General features: G+C 36.8%; 1 protein-coding gene across 3 annotated transcripts in view; it reads right to left on the bottom strand.

Annotated features, from left to right (window-relative positions):
• Positions 1 to 8,798: 8,798 nt before the first annotated feature.
• Positions 8,799 to 23,604, bottom strand: part of LOC149799687 (uncharacterized) — a 29,019-nt gene continuing 14,213 nt past the window's right edge. The window contains exons 2-3 of one of the 3 annotated variants that reach the window (XR_016421199.1): positions 10,403 to 15,505; positions 8,799 to 9,873 (exon numbers count right to left, since the gene is read on the bottom strand). Coding sequence is in view for 2 of the 3 variants with exons in the window: in XM_089959045.1 (XP_089815171.1) it covers positions 14,442 to 15,494 (1,053 nt within the window). In the remaining variant the exon portion in view is untranslated. The other 2 variants (XM_089959045.1, XM_089959044.1) reach the window with 2 other exon arrangements.

Genomic DNA, 23,604 nt, shown 5'->3' with positions numbered 1-23,604 from the left:
ATGAGGCTCTTCAAAGTTGTGCTTGACGCAGTGCAAATCCGAGTTTTTAAATTGGATTGGGAAACGCTATATTTTCTAAATCTGCGTCAGCACTGGCTGCATTATTTCGAGGCCGTCTGATTATATTTTTGTCTATGATCCACATATTCAGTTGCATCCTTGACAAACACTGTGGTTGCACCAACTGTTCTCTGGTAGTCGTCGCTATATCTGGTGAGTCAAATAATCGTCGTGGCCCCGCATCAACATTTTCCAGAATGGATTCGATTTCCTTTCCATCAACGGAGTAACGTGCACTGTTAGATAACGCCAAGATGCCACTTTTAACAAATCCACTTAGACATTGGTACCGTAATCGGCATTGTTCCCGCGCACCAGTTTCTCTCAACTTCAACAAATGCCTCACATGGAGGGAAAACCCTAGATGTGTCTTGCACTGGCAATATTTCTTTTAACTGATTAATTTCTTTGGCTAGGTATGAGTAATAATTTAAATCCCCTTCGCTTCTATTCATTATCACAAACGCTCCCGTGTCAAATACTGAATCACAAGACTCTTTGACTTGGGCCGTGGTTCATAGATAATTAATTTTCTTTAATACCGTGCAAATCTAATTCCCATGGCCAGTTGTGCAATTTGCAGCCATGACTACTTGTCCTGCTATGGGTGCTTTTGCTGAGATCGCAAATATTCCACGAACAATGTCACCGAGACCAGTTCCATAGTAGGTCATGTGCACGGATTTTCTCGTCTTAACTAACAGATTAGATTTCATACGTCCACGCATAAATGTCATTGTTTGTTGTTATAATTATTAAATGTCAGGCCGATCTCTAAAGCAGAGTTGAAGCGTCAGTGTTTTTCCATGCAGATCCACACGTCGATCCACCATGGAAAAACAAAGATGGGTCAGCCGATTATTATGGCATGGCAGATACGCAGGTACTGCAGGCGTAATCGAGACCAAGGCATCAGAATCAACGATGGGTGGAAATCCAAACATAATATAACCCTGTGCAACTACGCCTATCGTGTCGGTATCTGATTTTGCAACTGCCATTGACAGCTTCAGAGGTTAATTTAACTTGGGTTATTGAAGTACATCTCATGATGTCGGCAAATGTGCTCCAGTCGTTTATAAACTCGTATGAATACAAACCTTTGCTGGTGATCAGATCCGTATTGGTGGGACATTATCGACGAGTGAGTTTGAAGCTCTCTGTCATCAGATTGCGCGTAAACTACTCCAGAGATTAATTCATAAACTGCATCGAATCTAGGAACTACAACTATCCCAGCTCAAACGTCATATATTTTTATGTTTATCATTGAGTCGGATGATGTGGCTACTGTTTGCATAATCAAGTGGTCATAGTAACCACGCAGATTATGAAGCACCAGAGGAATTTGGATTTTGTTGTGGTTAATTCTCAACTACATATTACAAGCGCTGTGTGCGTCACATGTGTCTGCACAAGTGATGTAACTGTGATAACGAACTTTGGAACCAGAAATTTCACTTTCATCGCCAGACAGGCTTTGCTTTATGTCAGTGGCCTGACTTTGTTCTTTGTGAGTGAAAGTTTTTTCACAAACCCAGTAGTGAGTGGTTGCAGCAAACTCACCTGTCATAACAAGGTGTGCTGGTGAATCTAGCTGCGACTTCGATCGATCTGAGAAGCACCTCCACTTTGTATGGAGCGTTAACACTATGATCTCCATAAAGAAGTGGCGGCTCTGATTTGCCATCATTTCTAGGCAAATATAATAAAACCCGCATTGAATTAGATCAGCTAATTGCACATTCTGGCCGATATATGGCACTTTCCTGTCTTTGTATGCAAATTTGCTTTCCACTACAGCTTTAAGTTATTCAAGGATACGCGTGACGTTTCAGTTCTCACTGCTCTGCAGTAAATTTGACAGTGTTTTTACCAAGATTTGGCATGACTGTGCGCTGTGGTTTATGACTGGTACCACCGCAGTAAATGTCGCTACTGGTGATCTGTCCTTGAGTGTTAAAACCAATCATTCAACGCCTGCACATATATTTGTATGCGTCTGCTTGCTGTGTCGATTAAGCAACCGGCTAAGATTTTGTTATGCATACGTAGTGCGATATCTTTTCTGATTTGTGCACCTCACTCAGCAGCAACAAGTCAATCTGACTTCGTTTGTGTGGTACACGGAGAACGGGTGCTAGCGGATACAATCCTATTTTATACGTAAACACATTAATAGTGATACCTGGGTTAAGTATTTCAATTTATTCAGTGTTGCTTTGGTCTCTTGCAGTGGAAACTCGCTATCATCATCGTTGAGTTTACTCAGGTATTGCCTGTATTGTCCAGGCATGCCTTGGTGATCACTGACCGGGTATTGCGCCAACAAGATTTCCCATTAAAAACAAAAATTATCAAACCTCTTCACTTTAATCCATGACCTTGGCGGGACCCAGCTTGTTGTTGCTATGTAACTGGATCCACGAAACGGCTGATATGGTGAGAGTTGGACCTCGACCTGGCCTCATCATTCGAGTGTCCATTGGTGTATAAATCCACTATGAATCCACGGAGTAATATTTTTGAATCACGACTAAGAGGCATAACCAGATGAACACTGAGGATAACGTCTGCTTTGACTCCAGTGTGACCAAAGTTTTGTAACACCGCTACAATTACAGAAATCTGATTTTTCAACAGTTGTCGAGCATCATTTCTACATGTGTAGTTGGGCGGGATAATGGCCGCGTCACTTTTCTACACATCACTACGCGTCTGAAATTTGAATTCGGGCACATGAAATTGTTGTGCTTTTGCATAGACATACTCCGCCGCTTCCGTAGCGATAGCAGAGGCGAGACAAAATTTTACTCTTCCTCAGGACGAATTTGGTTTTCTTCGTACGAGTCTATTATCGCAAAGATGTTGGCTTTCCCTGACCCCTATGATGTCTGCTTTTCTTGCGTCTCTAGTTTATTGAATATTGTGCTCGCTCAAATTGCCTTAGCTGTTTTACAGGTCGTAGTGGTGGTGGCGGTAATAGTTGTGAATTCAGCGTGGAGATGGGTCTCAATAATTCAAGTATGTCTGCTTTTCTCATACAACTTGGAATGTGTATATAATGCTGCCCAGACCAGCCTTTACTAAGGGGAGGGCGAGGGGTCTTTCTAATAGGGAAATTTTGTGGATGGCTTGTTTTAATTTTAGTATTTTATCACGATCAGAACCTGTGATCGATTTCATCCTGGTCATTATTTCAACTATTTCTGTTCTTGAGGTATTTGTGAATGTACATGGGCAGCCACATCCGTTTGCAGTTTTGATTTTTGACTTGCATCTTATAATATTCCTACCAGATCCACAATGCTGGAAAAGGTGGTTAAGCTATTTGACACCGCTGCCCCCAGGCCTTGAGGTAATTTTTGCGTGTGTGTTCCACAATACTCGTAATAGCATGTTCGGCCACATGGTTCGTATTTACCCAGACGAGTTGCTTTGCATTTGTTGCGTCCTATTTATACGCACGAGCGTTTATTTGTCAAAAACAATGCTATATTTTTATTAGCAGCATTCCCACTCACAATTTTATGGCAAGCACAAAGCTATAAATCAATCCTTTTCTTGTAATTGTGCCCGCCTATCTCAGAATAACCACAGAGAAAAAAACCTGCGGTGTTTGCCTCAATAAGCGCAAATGAGTCATCAACGGGTTCGTTTCGCCCAGATTCATCAACGCATCAGTGTGCTCTCGGTTTGTCTGAGTATATCATCTCTCTCTTGCTATTTTGTTGCGGCAGCATATTTATGTGACTTGCTAATGTGGCAATGTTTCTCATTTTCGCCAGTCCAAATACATGTTTACCTATTTTACCAATGAAGGGCGAAACTGCTCTCTTTGATACATCTGAAGGTTGAAAAACACCTCTCTGTGACAGTATTCGATAAATTCAGCTCAATTTGCTTTTGTTGTGATACGGCGTACCCTGAGTTCAGAGTTATAACAAAAACAATCCAAAGAACCAAATCCATATTGCATCAATAACTTACAGAGAGAGAGAGATAGAGAGATCTGAGAGATTTGGCGCCAGAAAGAAGAACACGAAATGAAATTTATGAGGAAAGAATGGAATGGAGGATAAGACTCTAATTATCGCTGTCATATACGAAGGAATTTCCTTCAGAATTTCGTATTGAATTCAATTACGAAATTTTCGACCTAGTCGTTTGCGACGTGTATTCGATTGTGTACGTGTTCTGTGAAATGCTTGTTTTAATGCAGGAGAAACATGCTCCGTTGGTTGCCATGATGGTTTGGATCCATCGGTCCACTTTACCAAGTAATGTTTCTTCACAGTAATCCACCTGGATTTCAAACGTTTATCAACTGAGTACTACTCTGTACTATCATCAGTCGGTGCGTGACCTTTGCTCGCTCGATCATGCGGTACCTAGGTCCGTTGTGGAACTGAATCGGCTGCATCCGGTGTCGTAGAGCGATATTCCCTAGGATCTTTGTAATGCTTATGCCTATCAATTTGTATAAGTTATTTCATTTCATTATTGTCGGAACAACGGCTTAATCTGTAAAAGGTATTCGGACCCAAATGAGTACCGTAAAACGAACCCTCGCATCGAGAGTCAAGCTTTCCTGATAAACATACGGGTATGTGTGAGATTTGCAGATGGACATAATCTCTAACCCAAAAGGACGGTTCCTTCACTTTCTGGTAAACCTTTGTTTACCTCAGTGTTGCGCTCGTGAGTGTTCGCTTTAGCAATTTCTTGAACTATTTTCAATCGTTGAATTAACCGATCTATGTATTGTTGTGTTTGTTTCTGGACAGTCTCTAGAGGTGTAATAGATACATCTAAAGGTAAGGTCATTTATTTCCCAAAGACTATGTACAAAGGTGAACAGCCAGTTGACTTAACTCCTGGGATCATTCGGAATGCTAGCATCATGCTGGGCAATATCGGCGCCCGATCATCTTGGTGCCGATTACAGTAAGCACGAATGTTCTATATCTGTGTGCGGTTCAAGCGTTCACATATCGAGTTTGTTTGTGGTGATACGAACTAGTATAGATACGAGTGACTTGAAATAATTCTCTGAGTGCAAGGACAATCCGAGACATAAGGTTTCGTCCACGACCACTGACAAGTTTTCGTGGTGCTCCATAACGTGTGAATACTTCATTGTACAAAACATTGCTGATTTCAGTTACTGCTTGAGAGTGCAAGGAAAATTCTTCACACCAATGTGACAAACCGTCTGTCACCAATAAGATACACTGGTAACCTTGTTTACTTTTTGGTATACACAAAATGTCCATGTGCCACCGAGAAAATACATCTTCCGGAGGCAATGGGTGCAATAAAGCCTTTAGAGCATTTGTGTCTCGTTGAATAAGATGGCACTGGGAGCATTTTGCATTGTAGTCATACACATTTTGATAAACTTTAGTCCAAAATACTTTTGTTTGATTGCTTGATAGGTTCTTTGGAAACCTAAATGACAGACACCTGCTTTTGAATCATGATAAGAGAGAAGCTGATCGTGTCTCAAATATGTTGGTGATGCAACTTGTTTTATGAGTTGATCTGCTGCAGTTCTTTTATTTTGCTCGAGGTTGGAAAAAATGATATAAGACACCATTGATAGGTTCATAATGATTTGCTTCATACGGAATAGCTATTGCGTGACGAGTATTTTTTGGTAATATTCCTTGCCTTAAGTAAAAATGCATATCCTTTAAATCAGGGCACTCGCACTGATATTGGGTGATAGATGGCAATACTGAAGATAGATCATTAATTGCGACATCATTAGTGTATAATGCAGATAAGATTAGAATATCTTTATTAGTGTACCAAAAGGTGATTTCTGTTAGCTTTTTTTCAATAGACTGAATAGTTGGCTCTAATTGATATTTTTGTGTATCTGTAATCTGGAGATTTCTCCGATTCACTGCGATGTTATAAGTTTGATCGTAGTATCCAGGTGAAAGTGCATCAGCATTTGTGTTTATTTGTCTTTGAGTGTATACGATGTCGAAATCGTATTCTTGTAAACGAAGTGACAAAATCATTAGTTTATTTTGAAGTGGGTTTAACTATCTTTAAGCCACACTAATATTTTGTGATCTGTAATGACAGTGAATTTCTGATGTGATAGAAAAGCATGATACCTTCCGAGAAAGCTAAACATATTTGTTCAGTAACTGACCAACGTTTTTCTGCGTCTGTAAAGCTCTACCAACATAAGCAATAGCATGTTCATTGTCAGCTGTCCCTGTCTGATACAAAATATACCCTAGAGCGGTGCCGCTAGCATTATTAGTTAGTCTGAATAGTTTGTTGAAGCTAGGATAAGCCAAATTTGGCGCTGTGGTCAGAGCTGTCTTAAGAGTATCAAATGCTTTTGGGCACGTATCTGTCCAAAGGAATGCACTGTCTTTTAACAACAATTTATTAAATGCCTGTAATAATTCCACACACCTAGAAATCTGCTAACATCTTTCTGTGTTTCAGGAACAGGGAATTGGACAACTGCGTCTATTTTGGATTTTTCTACCTTGATTCCTTTTGTTGAAAATTTATGACCAAGGTAAAGAACTTTAGAGGCTAAAAATACACATTTTGGAGGCTTGAGTGTCAAGTTTAGCTTGACGTAAACGATGAAAAATAAGTTCAAGATGTTTGAGGTAATCTTCAAATGAATTGGAAAGAATGACAATATCATCTATATATGCAAGACACGTAGAAAATGGCAAACTTTTAAGAACATGACTCAAAATAACACAATAAGTGGCGGGTTAATTTCTGAGTCCAAACAGCATTACATTTAATTGGTAAAGACTAGGTGATGTTATAAAACTGATCTTATGTTTCATGTCGTCCTGCATTTTAACTTGCCAGTGTGTTGAATTTAAATCTAAAGTACTGAAAAGACATGGTTCAGTTGGTCAAACTGCATCAATAACATCTTCTAATCGTGGAAGAAGGAATGTCATCGACTGTATCATCTTATTGAGTTTCCTATAGTCAATAGCAAAACGATATTAACCATTTCACTTTTCGACCAAGACAGCTGGGGATGCATAGCTAGATGAACTGGGTTGAATCAGTTGATGTTCTAATAATTCTTCAACCTGTCTATCAATTTACTTATTGATGTGCAGTGAAGCACGATAAGATTGACAACGAATTAACACAGAATCACCTGTTTCTATTCGGTTATTGAATACGGTAGCACGGCCTAATTCGTTTAAATTAGTTGCAAAAACATCCTTATGTTGATGCAAAAATGAGGGAAGTTCCTGTTTTGGGTTTTCTGTCAATTCTGTATAGTATAAATCAAAATTAGTTGGATCTTGTGGCTTACTAGATTGCGTATTCATGACGTTATTTGTTTTGTCATTATTAACAATTTCCTCATCATTGGTGAATATTTTTTGTGGGTCTAGTACGTGTACACATGCTAGTACGGTATTGGCACGTACATTCATATATATTAGAGTAGGGTTAACAATTTATTAAAAGTTCTTTTTAGAAACTGGCAAAACCTTTCTAGCTGGATGACTTGTAGAGTCTGGCATGCAATGAGATGGTTCAAGTAAAAGAGATGTTCCCTTTGTAATTTTACTAATTCGTACTGCATTTGATCTGATAAAGGTAGATTTATTAGTTGTAGATTTACCGCCGCGTGCAAAACCAGACTGATCATGAATTACATGTATGGTTACCGTATCGCGTAGCAAGGAGAGCGTCTGCGTATCTACATTCACAACAACTTCGTACTTAGTCAAACACTTATACCAAGTATTCCCGAATGGTGTAGGGCTGGCACAACTTAGAATGGATGCGAAAAACATGCCTCCTGTTCACAAATTCAGTTGAATAAGACCTGAAACACTAGGATGTTCTCCACCGGCTCCTACAATCTGAGAAATATTTGATGGTTTGTAGTGACTTGAATTCAAACCTACATGGTAGAGATATTTTTCATTAATTGCTGAGATATGCGCACCTGAATCAACATGTACATATATTCCCGTGTCTCTGACGTGGATAGGAATGCGATTTATATGGATGGATGCTACCAAGGCAACTTGGGGATGTCGAGTGCGCTTGTGGCAAGGTTGTGTCCCTTGGTTTTGGCGCGAATACATAGTGTTGTGAGATGAGAAGCATACTCGTGAAAAATAACATGTTTTGTGATAAAAATGACACTGTTCATTAATTGCACGACATACTCTACGTGATGTACACATTTCGCCGAATACGAGACAGAATTTCAGAGAACGGCTTTGCGGTTATTGGTGTTTTGCGCGCACCACGAGTTAATTTATATGGATAGTTCTCACGAGAAAAGGGAATCTGAACTAGAGGAAAATTTGAAAATTTGGTTGGGTGCAAAGACAAATTATGATAGTCAGAGTTAGAGCTGTGAGGCCGAAATGGTTTCTTTGTGACATGTACATAAGAGTGAGAGAATGTATTGCTTTCTATGTTCTGGTCTGAGCTGACAGTTTTAATTTCATCTTTAATTTATTTTTTAAGTTCCTCTTGAACGGGCGTAAAATGTAGACCAATCAATGTCATCAGTGGTAACAATTGATTACTCTGCTATAATTGCGGCTAGGCGTAAATAATCCATGTTTAATGGATTTTTATTCATGACTATTCTTTTAATAGCTGGTTTTAAACATTTCAATGCAACTGCTAACATTATTTGGTCTAGGATAGTTTTGGGTTTGAAATTTGTAAAAGAGGACTTAGATGGTTCAAAACTGTTTCAGAAGACTCTTGTTTAGTTTGTGAAAATGGAAAAATCTAAAATGATATCGTCAATGTGAAACCTTGATTTAAAGGCAGTTACATGATTAAAACAGTCATTTTAAACAGTATCAGATAATGAATCATATTATACTTTAGCATGCTCTTGAAGATGAAAAGGAAAAGCATTCAAAACGTTAACTTCAGATACGTCATAAAATTGAGCCCATTGTACAAAATGATCAAACCATTTAACAGAATTCTGAGATTGTTCACCTTTAAAAGCATCTAATTTGATAACAGACATACCTTTGTGTGACCATCTGATGTTTCCAGCGAAAAGGTGAACTTCAAGAAAAAAACTATAGTATTATGAGTCACATTAACTAAATTAAACGGCTAAACTCAGAATGTTCAAGGCACATGTTCTGTGAAACGAGTTTGTCATGTAAGAGTACTATTAGGATTCTTTAGCACTGGCGGTAGTCACTGATAAGGGTTACTGTTGCTGGCTTGGGGTTTGGTAGTTGTCTGCGTAAAATACTAGCTTGGAATTTGGTAGTCGTCGGTGTAGGATCAAATGAGCCATAGTCGAATGGAATGTGAGTCATTGGAACTGGACAGGGCGTTGGTAATGGCACATACATTGTTACTTGCGATTTGAGGATAGTTGCGGGACATTCCAAAAGGAGCGAAGTAGTTGGAATCAGGAATCGGTCTTGTGAATCATGCGGGGTTGTAACTTTGGGTGTTGATGTGACATAACTAGGCGGAGAGAAGTCTGCTGGTCACAAAGGTTTTGGTGAGAATCGTTCCCGTGGATCATAATTATTCGTAGTAACACTTTAATTTATGATATTCGTCCACCACTTATTATGAAAATATTAGGCAACTTGTTAGGATACGACTTCGCATAGCCTTTTTTCACGACTATCTGTTATGAACGGGATTTCCTCATAACTTAAGAAATGTCTTTATCCATAGTTAGAGAGAAAGAGAAGGAGACAAAGACTTCAGGCTCTCTTAAGAAGGTGTCACTCATAACTGTGTAGATATGTCAATATCTTTGGGGAAGCGAAGGTACGGAAACGACTGCAAAAAGATAGATTTCTGAGTTCTGGCAACGAACTAATTTTATTGACATACTTGATTTAGTGAATTACACAAAGAATTACGTCTACATAAACTTTACATTTTGGATATAGGAAATGCATATAAAATTACAATATTCTTTCAAACTTACCAACTTCATATAATCGTATAACTTCTATCTTTTAGAATAGTATGTAATAATTTAATATCGAATACATTAATAACAGCCAAACGTGTGTAAAAATTCAATATTTGAGACTAATTCAATAATCATTTGTAGAAAAGTATTTTACTGAACATGAAACTGGTGGTGAATTCATCTTTTACAACGATCAATAGTGTAAATGCAAGTATATATAAATTCGTTATATAATTAAACTTTCAAATATATTATAATATAGAATAGAAAAATAATATTCAACAAATGTTGCAAACATGTCAATTTTAGACTGAATTCTTACCATAAGATCTTAAACATTCAAAATCCTTATGCTGTATAGAAAATTGTACAATACAGACAGTTCCTTACCTGTAAAAAGATAGATTTTTGAGTTCTGGCAACGAACTAATTTTGCGCACTGCGGTTTCACGGTTAAACTCAAGTTTATGGTGCATCCTCGAGACCAAATAAGAAGATACATTTTACGCTTTTCAACTCTCTACCAGAAACTCAGAGAGATCCACTGTCTTTCTTACAGCAGATATTCTGTCTGCATACGACATCATACAAACAATCTGCTGTAACAGCTTATGTTTTAAGAAAACACGTGGACTCTTTCTGGTATACTCAGCCAAAAGGAATCTACTTGCTCAGCACAAAAGTGGCTGCCTTAGAATAGAAAAGAACTGTTATATAGTGAACGAGATTTTTACCATTTCACAAAAAAGCACAATATGTATTAAAATAATACATACATGTAGTCCATAAATAAATAAAATTGATTTCAATATCATTTATTGAAAAATCAGTTTCAATATAATTGACTGAAAAATTACTTTCAATACAATTTAGAGAAAAAGTCAATCCTAATAATTTTACTGAAATATTCTATCCTAATACATGTAAATGTATTGAGGAGAGAAGACTGGGTACAAATAATTTTTTAATTTGTAGAGGCGGTTCCAAAAATATGGAACATTTCCTACAATGAGCTTTCTTAACAGTTAAGCGGTTAACATTATACTTTAGAAAGATGACAAAGTAGGAGCTGCGGGGGCAATTTGCTGGGGCCCGCTCTGTGTTTTTCTGCTCAATAGACACCTCTTCTGCTTGTTTGAACCCCCGCACCCAAATAATAATTCTGGTCCCGCCACTAAATGAAAGATAGGAATTACGTCAACTAAATGATGCATACTTTACTGAAATTAAAGAGAACTTAACGAATAACATGGGAAGAAATATAAATATACAATCCTAAGATCCGTGTGATCTCGAGTGTCTAGTGAACTGAGTAAATATTCCAAAACTATGCAATAAGCAGAAGCTATAGCAGTTCTGAAAAAAGAAATGCTAAATGAAAAAAATCCAGGAAACTGATAGATTTTCAGAATGGAAACAATTCTGGTAGAAATGCGAGTATACTATCAGAAATTATATTCTTTACATAAATGACCAAAACTATTTGCCATTATTTGTTCAAAGCAATTAACTGCTCTTATAACTATGACGAACTGTTGTCCGCACATAAATATGATGATATAACTTGTTTAGCAAACGTTTATTACCCTATAAAATATAAATTGGATACCGATGTCTTAATCACATACATATTGTACAAGTTCATCAGCATCCATTGCAGACTGAATAAACATATTTTTCAAGAGAATCAATAAAGATCAAAATAGTTTTATTTCGACTCTAAATAATAGAAAGGAGCGAAAACCAGCAAGTATTATGAAAAGCAGCAGACGATAGAAGACCCACAGAACCGAGTTTAAAGAAGGTTCTGGAAAAGAAGGAAACTGAAAAGAAATTGCTACCCAAATAAACAAAAGACCAAAACCAAACATATAGTGTAGATATTTCCACTACCAATAAACAAACCCAGACCCGAAAATACTCACTCAAAAATCCACAATATGAAACACGCCAATTTATACAGCACACATATAATATAACAAACATACACATAAAACAGGGACATCTATAACTTAAATACAGTATTGTACGCATGGCATCCCACCCTCATATATCACAAATACAAGATTATCACATAGGAGTTTCATTCTGAGGAAAAAAGCTCCCTTTAGACCTAAACTTGTTTGGCCATGCAAGGATCCTGATTGATTACTTTCAAATTCACGATGTCGAAATACGAAATGAGGTCGCGAAAATGGATGGCTACTGTAAGCTGGAACGATGTGGCTAATCTTTTGAAAAATTAAAGTACGCACAATACACGACAAATTAATAAACTGTTGCATATTTGGAAAAATCACAACTTATGAATATTCGAATCGGATGTGACTATCACATGTTTGGCGGTAGGTTAGGGACATCACTGTGCAAATCAGAAACAATTCAAATAAACTGGTGTTGCTTGTATGGACGGTGACTGCCTTCAACGAAAGAGGGGCATTCGGGGCGCCCCTACTTTCTTCGGCTTGCTGTGGTGCCGTGATAATGGTGGACAACCGAACAAATTAAGTGGCTCGGAAACTCGTGCAAAAGAACGAGACGTGCATGCCAAAAGGCGATAATTGACTTAAATCCTATGAAACGGGACATCATATGAAGACTTCATTCAATTCGACAGTGCACTAGCTAATGTGGATAGAGAATAAATGTTATCGTTGTGATCTCTGTGCTGTAGATGTAAGGAACTGGGATGGTGCAGGTGAATTGAAAGGACAAACCACTCCGAGTAATCCGTGGGATAGGATTGGATCGCTATAGAACTTTGAATTTGGAATTTAAGAGCTTCAAAAGGTATGATCATATCCTAGGCAAATTTTGTAGCTAACTGACTCAAGTGGATTGTGTGGCATGCAGTTATCTGTAATTATATCTGCACTGTGATGTGTATTTGCTTTTACTGGAAAGCAACGAGGGTAGGTTTATAGTCGAGCGAACCTAGATTAAGATTCACTTCGCTATGTCTTCATTAATGCTTCTAACGCAGTGTCATTAATTATGTCATTAATTATGTCGTAAAGTACTGTATAGAAAGTATCGACATTAAGACAGTATATTACCATATTCGGAGAAGTAGTATTTATTCTTACGTAGTGGGGTGAAACTTTATAAGTCATGTAAGGAAATTTATACTTTTATAATGGGCGTTGAAAGCTTGGTCGCCTATTATTCTGACTGAACATATGTGAGAGAAGTAGGTCGGTTGGCAGAAGGTAGAGCCCCAATACAAACATATTATGTCCTTTGTCTTATTCCTACAGGGAGATTTCAAGGCGCCGGCTCAAAAGCGGCCCATAGATAGAAGTGAAAAGAAGGATAGAAGTGAAAAGGAAGGATAGAAATGGAAATAAGGATAAGAGTGGAAAGGAATGGTAGAGGTGTGAAGATGGATAGAAGTGAGTAGAAAGGAGGAAACATGAATAAAGCAACGACACAAGATCGATTGTCACTCTCCCAAATAAATCCTAGACTTCCATATCATGACCTAAAATGTTAAAAACAGTTTGATCATCAGGGTAACATATTACGACATATTACTACGTCAAGATTGAGAATTTGTGTTTCATATATATATATACTAAATACACTCCTTAAGTTGTCCAAACATTTTTTATATAATGATGCTAGAGTTACGATATGTTTTTAGTGTATCGGCTTAAGCTGACGAGGGCTCGAACATTTGAATGTACACCTGCTTTCCGTATTATTCATGATATTCTATCCGGGTCCAGACAACCAATACCAGAGCTAAAACAGCTTTTAAGCTATGCTAGTCCATCGCTGTTATTTTATAACATGCTCGATACATACACGTGAAATCCCGCTTTCGATCTGCATGATAACTGTGGCTCCAATAATGTACGGTTGTGAAACATGCCTATTTGTATTCCATCACTCTACTATAATACTAAGAAATTTAAAGATATTGCTGTCAAAAGATGGAATTAGTCTTCATTTAATAGAATACAATGAATCATAACACTCCTTCTTAAACGAACCTTTCCAAAAGAACTTATGGGACGATATATGAACCGTCAAAACGAAGATGTTTAGACAAGGCAACTACCAGTATTCCAAACAGAGCACATGGTAAACGAACAGGAGCCTGAACGATTCAGTCTCCTCGATTTGCAGTATGAGCATGATCATCTGACTTATGCATGAACAAGAGAATAAAACAATGTAGTATCACTAGATATGACTTGTGTTAAACGAATATGTTACTCATTATTTAATCTGTACGGCAATATATATATATATATATATATATATATATATATATATATATATATATATATATATATATATATATATATATATATATATTGAAATTATTATTTCTTGAGTTTTAATTGACGTCACTTTTGTGGAAAATTTCAAACCTTAAAATTCGCTCCTCAAGTCATCGGAATATCGATTAGTTCCCTTTATCTCAATGATTTGCACATAGTATTGAGTGACCTATGTCAAATAAAAACCCAGCCACGGACGAAACCACAACTGTAATTGAAAAACCTTTAAATGTTGCAAAAAGGAATGGAATGGAACTGGGGAAATAGGTTGCTAGAGCTAAAAGTACGAGATATGATACAAGGATTTTAAAAATTTCCCTGAGCAAATCCACAGTGCTTATACAATTCCTTATCCATAAGTACAATTTTTCTAAAATTTCCAATAATTGCGAATTAATTCCAAATAGTAAGGAACCTATTTGGAATCCAACAATCTTGATGATTTCCAAAGTGTACTCTGCTGGGGTATGCTCCCCTTCAACGCTGAAGGTCACGATTTTCAATGACGAGTATATTATGAGTAATAATACGTCTAATTCATTTATGGATGATATACGGGATTTCAGTCGGTCAAAAGCTGTGTTTTCTGGCAAGTATTTCAAGCATTTCGCCTTCAACTTGGAAAGGTATTTCGAAAATATTTGGGGTTTTTCATTAGGAAGGTATTTTTGCAAAATCAATTTCACATCCTTCAAGCTCTCAGACATTGCCGTCGCTAACATGTCTCCTTTAAATCTTTGAGCAGGGCTGGCATCTCTCCACTGAAGACTTATCGGTTTACCCGTCAGAGCCCATGTGACGAAGTGTTCACAATTGTTACAAGTAAGACAATACCGTTTTTCTCCTAGACGGGATTTAGCACGTGTTATAGCTGCATCCTTGTTCTCTTCTGTATTTGGGTAATCCTCACAATACACGAGAAACACGCTCGATGCATTTGGCTGGAATAATTTATCGAACGTGATGAGCCTTTCTTGGATTGTACCCCAATACTTCCCTATTACAGAACTTGTCGTGTTTGTCAGATCAGCAGGAGAACCATATTCAATGCATTTTATTGCATAGCTACAAACTTCTGATACTAATAGATGGTGAGAATAAGAACCTTTCTCTCGCCCAAGGGCTATGTGTGAGCATTTTTGAACATTCCTCCTAAACTCATCAAGATTTGCTTGCTTTTCTTGTCGGAACATTGCAATACGATCTGAAAAAAGAGAAACTTGTTTTAGGAAATATATTGTCCAATATTTTTTTTGAAAGTATTTTACGTCATTTATTCAGCATTAAAGAGTAATGCATATTTTAAAACTGGCAAGAAAAAATGAGCAGATGAATATAATCCGGCCTCCTACTCTCATTATATATACCATTGAGTTTTTACCGCTGAGTCATCGAGGAAAAACTCCTGATCTCGTTCATATGGTATTATCACATTCCAAAAACATCCAAGTTTGCTTTTTGAGCAAATCGGAGGTGGTTAATTCAACCAGAAACAAATGATGCGCAGTTTTGCGCTGTTCGTAGTCAGTTTATTATATTTATATTAATCAATCCTTGACAAACGTGATCCCTTGCTGGAAGCAGTGCACTTGAAAGGACTGTTATTCGCCACATGAATATATATATATATATATATATATATATATATATATATATATATATATATATATATATATATATATATATATATATAAACGTCACTATTATTTGATGGGTGACACTACCCTGGCCGAATCTCATTGTTATGTTATCAATCGCAAAATGTGATTTGTATAAAATTTCCGTCATTCAGTTGCTTAACCTTACTTAAATGGGATTTCTTGATTCAGCTTGACGGACCGATCGAACATGACGATTATATGTTTGTTTAATTCTCAAAGAGGAATCATGATTTGTTAACTTCGACCTGTCCTCGGTAAAATTTAAGCACCAATATAAAAATAAATTCACATTATTGTTGGTGGTCCAGCCAAATCAATCATATTTTTATACTGCATTTCCAAAGGGTGTTCTGCGTATATTTCTATTCGCGTGGGTAACTTTATATATTAATTGTTTTACCTGTACGTAGCAGTCGTATGTGGTCTAAATGGTTAGTTGTTGTCATACAGCGAGAGAGAGAGAGAGAGAGAGAGATTGCAGGTTCGAATCATGCTCGGGAAAATATCTATGTTAACTGAGGAGAGGGAGTTTAGGCGGAGTTTACCTTTAGTTGCAAATGAATGGAAAGTCAACTTTGTCGAATATTTACACTTACAGACACATCATTCGTTCAGAGGTAGTGTTACGTCTGAAGCAACCTCTGAGCCTTGTGGAATGTCGTTTGACACCCAATTTGGGGTTAAACATTCAAACCGTATAATCACTATTGCTTAGTAAATTCGTCTTTTGACCATATACTAATTATATGCAGCATCTTAAGATTTCTGTGTGTCTACAATCCGTAGGAAATAATATTGATAAACATAATACTTTCTCGGTTGTTTCATTCTGTAAACATTAAAGGAGTCATATATAGTTTATTCAGTATGTTTGCGACGTCGCAAACTAAGCCAGGATATCTTTGAGTTTCCTTCAAGATGACCCCAGTCTGACTATACGTGTACAATTTTAATCGCTGAAATCCTCGAGCTAACGGTTTTGAGAATTAAATTGCATATAAATACATAATGACGGATAGAGCAGTACCTATTTTAAGTCAGTACACTTTGAAGTGATTTTTTGAAATCCAGTTGCTGTTACTGCGGCATGATATCAACATACAGTAAACCTCACTTTCACTAAGCCATTATAATGCTAAAGAAAGTCTATAGCCAGAAATGATATATCGAGAGTCACGTGGTATTGCACAGAACAGAGACAAATACAGTAACACTAATTATAAAGATTTATCAGCTAGGTAAAAAAATAATCACAGGGTAAAGAACCATTACCCCCACAAAAGAAACAGCCAGCGCCTCTCCGGAAGAAACAGCCGCCGCCACCACCACTTCAGATTATTAATTATCAACCATGAACAGGTAACGGGTTAGCTCACATCGAACATGCGTGTCCTTATCAAATTTTAACAGAAGTTGATCGGCTAGAAATTCTTATCGGTGTTTTACGACCAAGTAATAATACTTATGATTTTATCAGCAAAGCTACGGGAATTTTTCAGGGACTATACACTTGTAAACCAATAGGAAGATATGTGCATTAAACACTCTTCAATACGTTATTCACTGACACTTATTAAAGCGATTAGTCGCCAGCGACAAACTTGGAGTGTTTACATTCAAAGTAAACTTAGATCGGCGACAGAAATAATAACGATATTACACAATACCCAGCGTACAATTGCTGAGATTGAGTGGTAAATTCCCAATTGCCTATTTACCTATGGTCTTGGTGATTTTGTTTCAGATTTGTTTAGAAGAATTGATTTTGAAGCTATTCCGGTCGCCAAATAATTAGCAAGGAAAGCCATGGATGTAATTCGGGAAAAGCCATTGGAACAGGTGGTAATACTGTTGAAAAGTCATTTTCTTCAACCGTAGATAGACTTCCGCCATTATTATCTGCAATAACGTCCGCAAGTTAAACTAGCCAGCACAGCGGGAACGCCTGCCAGCTTTGGCAAAATTATAAATGAAGTTGTGAAACAGAGATTAAAGGAATTGGTAGGAGAGAAACCAAGTCAAACAGAATAACATGCACTGGAAGAAAATAACATCACTTTAAATCTGAAAAGAACGTAGAGAGCTACCTAGTCGGAGCTTTAGATAACACGACACGCATAATAACAGGTTTCAATGCTTATTACATAACCAAAAAATCCTACACGATTGAATCTGGCGTTCGATACAGATCTTCTATCTGTAATTCCGTATCTACATTCCGTATCGCAAACCTACAATTTCCGTATCGCATACCCATACGGGACCCAATTTTACAACTTAAAATATTAATAATAGGCCTCTTGTAAACGTTTTAAATTATTCAAAAATTCCAATACCATGCAGTTTTATTTGTGAAAATGGTCGTTTTTAGCGCTGTAGATAATGGGAGAGTACTGCAAGTAGGAGGTCACTTTAAGTGCATTTCACCAAGTAAATCCATATTTAAAATGCAGACAGACGGATGGTACAACTGCGTAGTTTATATAGGTTAAGCCACGGTTAAATACATATGCATGTTGAGGATTGAACACTAACTTTCATATAATACTAAATACCCATTTTATTCAAAAGAATACATTAAAATGTTTTTAAAGAATGCGTGAATACAAAGGTGAAATTTAATAAATACAAAAGCAGATAAATGTTTTGTTCCGAGTTGTAGGAAATAACTCGTTTGATAAGGTGTATGAACGTAGTCTCAGCATGGACGCTTTGACATTCATACTCCGTATCAAACTGATTATTTCCAACCGCTCGGACCAAAGACACTTAGTTTTGTCAATGAACGTGCCAATCTTCAAAGATGACTTCGTAGGCGATTGTTAATAGCATTCGTGTGATTGTGCGCTCCGAGTGAACACAGATTTTACAGATGTGTAAGAAAAGCTAAATTTGGAGCCAAACACACAATTTTACAACCTGACATGTGTTCAGGCCACAATTGCTTAAACAAAATAACATACGTTTCATAATTTTCCTTTTGTCCCTGAAACATTTCGACTATTTAACATGGAAGTCCCACATTCATCTACTGTGTCGCACTCTACTACTTTTGGCAATTAAAAAAGAAAAGAAACAAAACACTCACCTCACTGCTTTAAAAACACACATACAAGCATATGCCCGAATCTTCAGTACTAAAATATGTTCCTGGTATAGTCCCGCCTTTAAAGACTATGCAGCCTCGTCATTTCTGTCGAAACTGAGAACATTGTTATCAGCGTTCTAAATATAGATCCTTGTAATCGACGTTCAATTGTTGAGTGCGCACAGGTAAAAACATATCAATGAAGGTATATGGTTTTGTTTCCACTTATAATTATTGTGATCTATATTTTGAATATTTTATGATATTTTCACTGTGTGATTTGTAATTCCTTGACAATACTTACTTTGGTTATTTTAAAAACTAAAGTAAACGTCGATATCGAAACGGATTGCTGTGAAATAACATCGAAGTACAAGTCAAATCAAGGTGACAAGTTCAATAATACAATGATTAAGATGGATCTGCTGTTATTAATGGCGTCTGGCATAAAGGATTGCTCTTTAAATTTAAAACATACGGAATCTATTTTCATTAAATTAGTTGGCTTTGCAGCTATCCTTCTGCTCCTCTTAAAAAAATGTTTGTTAATACTCCTGCATCAATTAACAAACGTTTTTTTTTTGTTGTTGCTGGAGTCCCCCTAGGTATGGTCTAGGTCTACTATTGGGGCTCGCGCAATATAATAGCACATTGGAAACACTTTACAATGAATTCCTCAAACCGCTAGAAAAATATGGCTATATCTATTGGATATTGAAAACAGTCAACAACATACCATAGCAAAGCTTGTTTCTTTACATTGCTTTATCCAGGCCATTTTTCACGGCTGTATCTTAAACACGAAATTATATATCGCTGTTCATGGGCAGAACATGGCCCCGTATAAAATCCCGTACAAAGCATGAATTAGCATATGTTTGATCCCGTATTAAGTCCCGTACAGAGCCTATTTTTACCAAGTGTTTGGTCCCGTAGAAAGTCCCGTACAAAGCATGCTTTACCATGCGTTTGAGCCCTTAAAAGCCCCACAGGAAGCATGATTTACCATGTATTCGGCCCCGTAGAAAGAACCGTACAGAGCATGCTGTACCGTATGTTAGGTGTAGTATAAATTCCGTACAAATTCTGCTTTGCCATGTGTTTGAATCCGTACAAAGTTCCGTACAGAGCTCGTTGAACCATACAAAGCGTGTTTATCGTATATTTTGTGTCGTATAAAATCAGTGAAAGGCCAATTTACCATGTTTTTTAATCTTGTATAACGTCCCTGTATAAAGCATAATTGATCCCTATTTAAGTCTGTTAAAAGTCTGTTTTACCATCGAAAGGATTTAATTTTTTCCTAGTATTGTACCGGTCTCCCTAAACACAGTAATGTACAGTAATGGACAGTAATGGAGAGTAAAGGCGCTGTAATGGACAACAATGGACAGTAATGGAGACGAAAATACTATAATACTAAATTACAGGAATGGAGTAAATTACTGGAACAAGTTTTATAAGATTTAAATGCAGACATTGATTATTATTTTTGTTCCATCACGGTTGTTATTTACAATTTTACATTCCAGACCACATGAATCACTATCCCTCTGACTTTATCATTCTTTCATCTCTCTCATTTAATTCTATGTATGTATGTCAACTATTTTGACTTTTTTCGTGACTTCAAGCATATATGTTCATTAATTATGCTTGTAATGGAGTAAAACTGGTAAGTTGAAAAACTTATGTCCAATCCTTTTGCTCTATATACACACATGTGATTTTCTGGGGAATCAAATATGTATTACAAAACAAAATATATATGTTGGCACTTGTGAACGGTATATACTAATCTATGTTATCAAATAATAACATAGAGTTGCATAGCTATTAAGCTTAATAAATTGATCATTTTATTTTTGTCTTCATTTAAGAGACTCCGTCAATAAAGTCAAACAAGGTCTGACAGCATCAATAGTTGGGAATTCTGGTACGGTTACTGTTGCTGGGCCTGACAGTGGGATTTTGAAGAATGAGAAGTTTATGGACATAACAGAAACATTGAAATGGAAATGTGCCACACTCTATGACAATATTTAAATGTGTCTCGATTATGGAGTATGTTGGTGTATTTCCCGGAAGGACAATTCATGGAAATACATTAAAACCAGAAGTACATGAAGTATATATAAGAACTACACAACGCGTAAAAGTTGTGGCGGCAAGTATGGTAAAACAGGACTCCGCGAAAAATGTGTACAACAAAATAAACCAAGGAGAAGATGTTTATGACATTCCCAGAAATATCAAGGTTGTCCAAAACATTAAACACAGACAAAAAAGACAAGAACGACAACCGGCCAAAGATGTTTACAACATAAATCTGGCCGACCACATTCTTAATGTAGAAAGTAAAGTGTATTTTCAGCACCCTTTCATTAGCGTTGTCCGACAGTTGATTCTGGTCCGTCCATCATACTGTACACTGACGCACACATACAGGATATTAAACGATTCTGTTGTACGATGGGGGGAACGGTATTAGGTGTGGACAAAACATTTAATCTTGGAGAAATGTACTTAACATCCACAGTGTTAAAAAACAGAGCACTTTTACGAACCGATACCGGAGAGTCTCCTATTTTTTTCGGCCCCTCTTTTCTACATGGTAAATCTGATCTTTAAACTTACAATGCTTTCTTCTCACAAATTACCAGTCATTTCACAGCTGAAGAAATATAAAACATGATTGTCGGCTCAGATGACGAAACTGCTATTCGTAAAAGTTAAAAGGGGTCATTCCCTGAAGCGACACAGATTGTTTGTACACTTCACTTGAAGAAAAATGCCACTGATTATTTAAAACATATGGTCGGCGTCAACGTGCAAGATAGAAAATCAACTGTAAACACCCTTTTCGGTGACGAAGCAATTGCACAGCCCGATAATTCTGTAGTATTAGAAGCAAGAATAAAACATGCAAAGGTCGGGTTTCCAGCCATACTTCGAAAAACGAATGCTACCAATTCTGAAAGATCATGTTAACTATCCTGCGAGGGTAAAAAATGTTGACGCCCACTGGACAAATAATAATGCAGAGCCTGAGAATAATATCATGAAGATTGGAACCAACTGGAAGCAAAAATATATATCCTATCTGATAGACGTGCTACAATCGATTGTCAGTTCCCAGTATACAGACGCCGAAAGATCATCGATTGGAAGAGGCAATTTCAAGCTGTCATCCAATTATATGCATCAAAGAGTTTCTATTGACGTGTGGTGCAAAGAAACAAAAACTGAACGAGAAGCAATATTTAGAAAGTTTCTCAAAGACAAGGGTACAAATAAGTTAACAGTAAGGTCGACAAATGGTAAAATCACTATACCAAAGACACCTTCAGGAGGGAAAAAACCTCACCAGAGAAAAAGGATGAGAGCTGAGCGGAGTCAGACTAGAACAAAATAAAAAAGGTGGACAGTCTTAGTAAGGAATATATAGTAAAGCAATGACTGAGTTAGGAATCAACACCTATAAATAAATTTGTTATCCTTATCTTGACCTAAGCTGATTCACAAAATGCCAATAAATGGATGTTTTTGTTTTTTTCTGTTGGTATTCTTAAGGAATGTTGGTCTGTCGTCTTGGCTCACCTCCGGTCGTAACAGCCCTTTGTTTACCTGAGTCAATACTATTACTCTGGGCCCAAAATGTCCACCCTGGTATTAAGTGCAATTATTGCATATTTCAGCCATAAAATAATGGATAATCGACATATGTTGTTGTATCTTCTTCTGGCCATAAAACGCGGACACGTGCGAGTAATTATAGACAAATATAATGGCCTGTAACCTATTCATTGCAAATGGAAAATAAAAGAAACACAGGGACGAAAAAAGGATTCCGATGAAATTGTGTACCATTTTAATATCATTTGGAAAAATGGCCTATTAATACATTTATCTTTATTTTCATATGTCAGTTATGGTTAATGAATGAGTAGAAATTCAACATTGATCTATAGGCCTGCGGTTGAAAGAATGTTGATATATTCGTATTATTGCGAGATGGGCGGATCACAATTTGATATGCCAATAGTATTGGTATATCAATTTGCTTTACACCAACACTTTAAATGCCATGTTATTTTAATGTATAAATATAAATAAATAAATAAAATATATATGAGAGTGGGAGAGTTTGATAGATATAAACAAATGTCATAATTAAGTGTAAGGGTATGTAATGTAAGCCTCATGCTACACTAACTTTGTTCAAAGCCAAACACTCCAGTTAGTTTCAAATGTCAATTAGATATAGTAGATTGCATATTTAATAGAAGGTCGTTTCCTGTTCGGATGAGAATGATTATTGGAAACAATAAAGAATCTTATTTTTCAGAAGAAAGCAGCATGAGGGTAAATTTTGCAAAATAGAAGGCTTGATTCTAACTTCTCTTTTATTTGATCGCTTGAGTCAGGACAGGTATTATCATTTTAGTTGCAGGCACTGAAAGGAAATATGTACCAAAACGCAGCTAAACGTCATATACGTTTAACATATAAAACGTGTCATAGCCTGAAATCGTGTTTACCAGTGGTGCCACA

The sequence above is a fragment of the Sinohyriopsis cumingii genome, chromosome 5 (assembly GCF_028554795.1).
Source record: "Sinohyriopsis cumingii isolate HCF-2022 chromosome 5, ASM2855479v2, whole genome shotgun sequence".
In the NCBI taxonomy this organism is placed as follows: Eukaryota; Metazoa; Mollusca; class Bivalvia; order Unionida; family Unionidae; genus Sinohyriopsis; species Sinohyriopsis cumingii.
The sequence above is the reverse complement of the archived record's forward strand: the minus strand, read 5'-3'. Positions and strand labels throughout refer to the sequence as shown.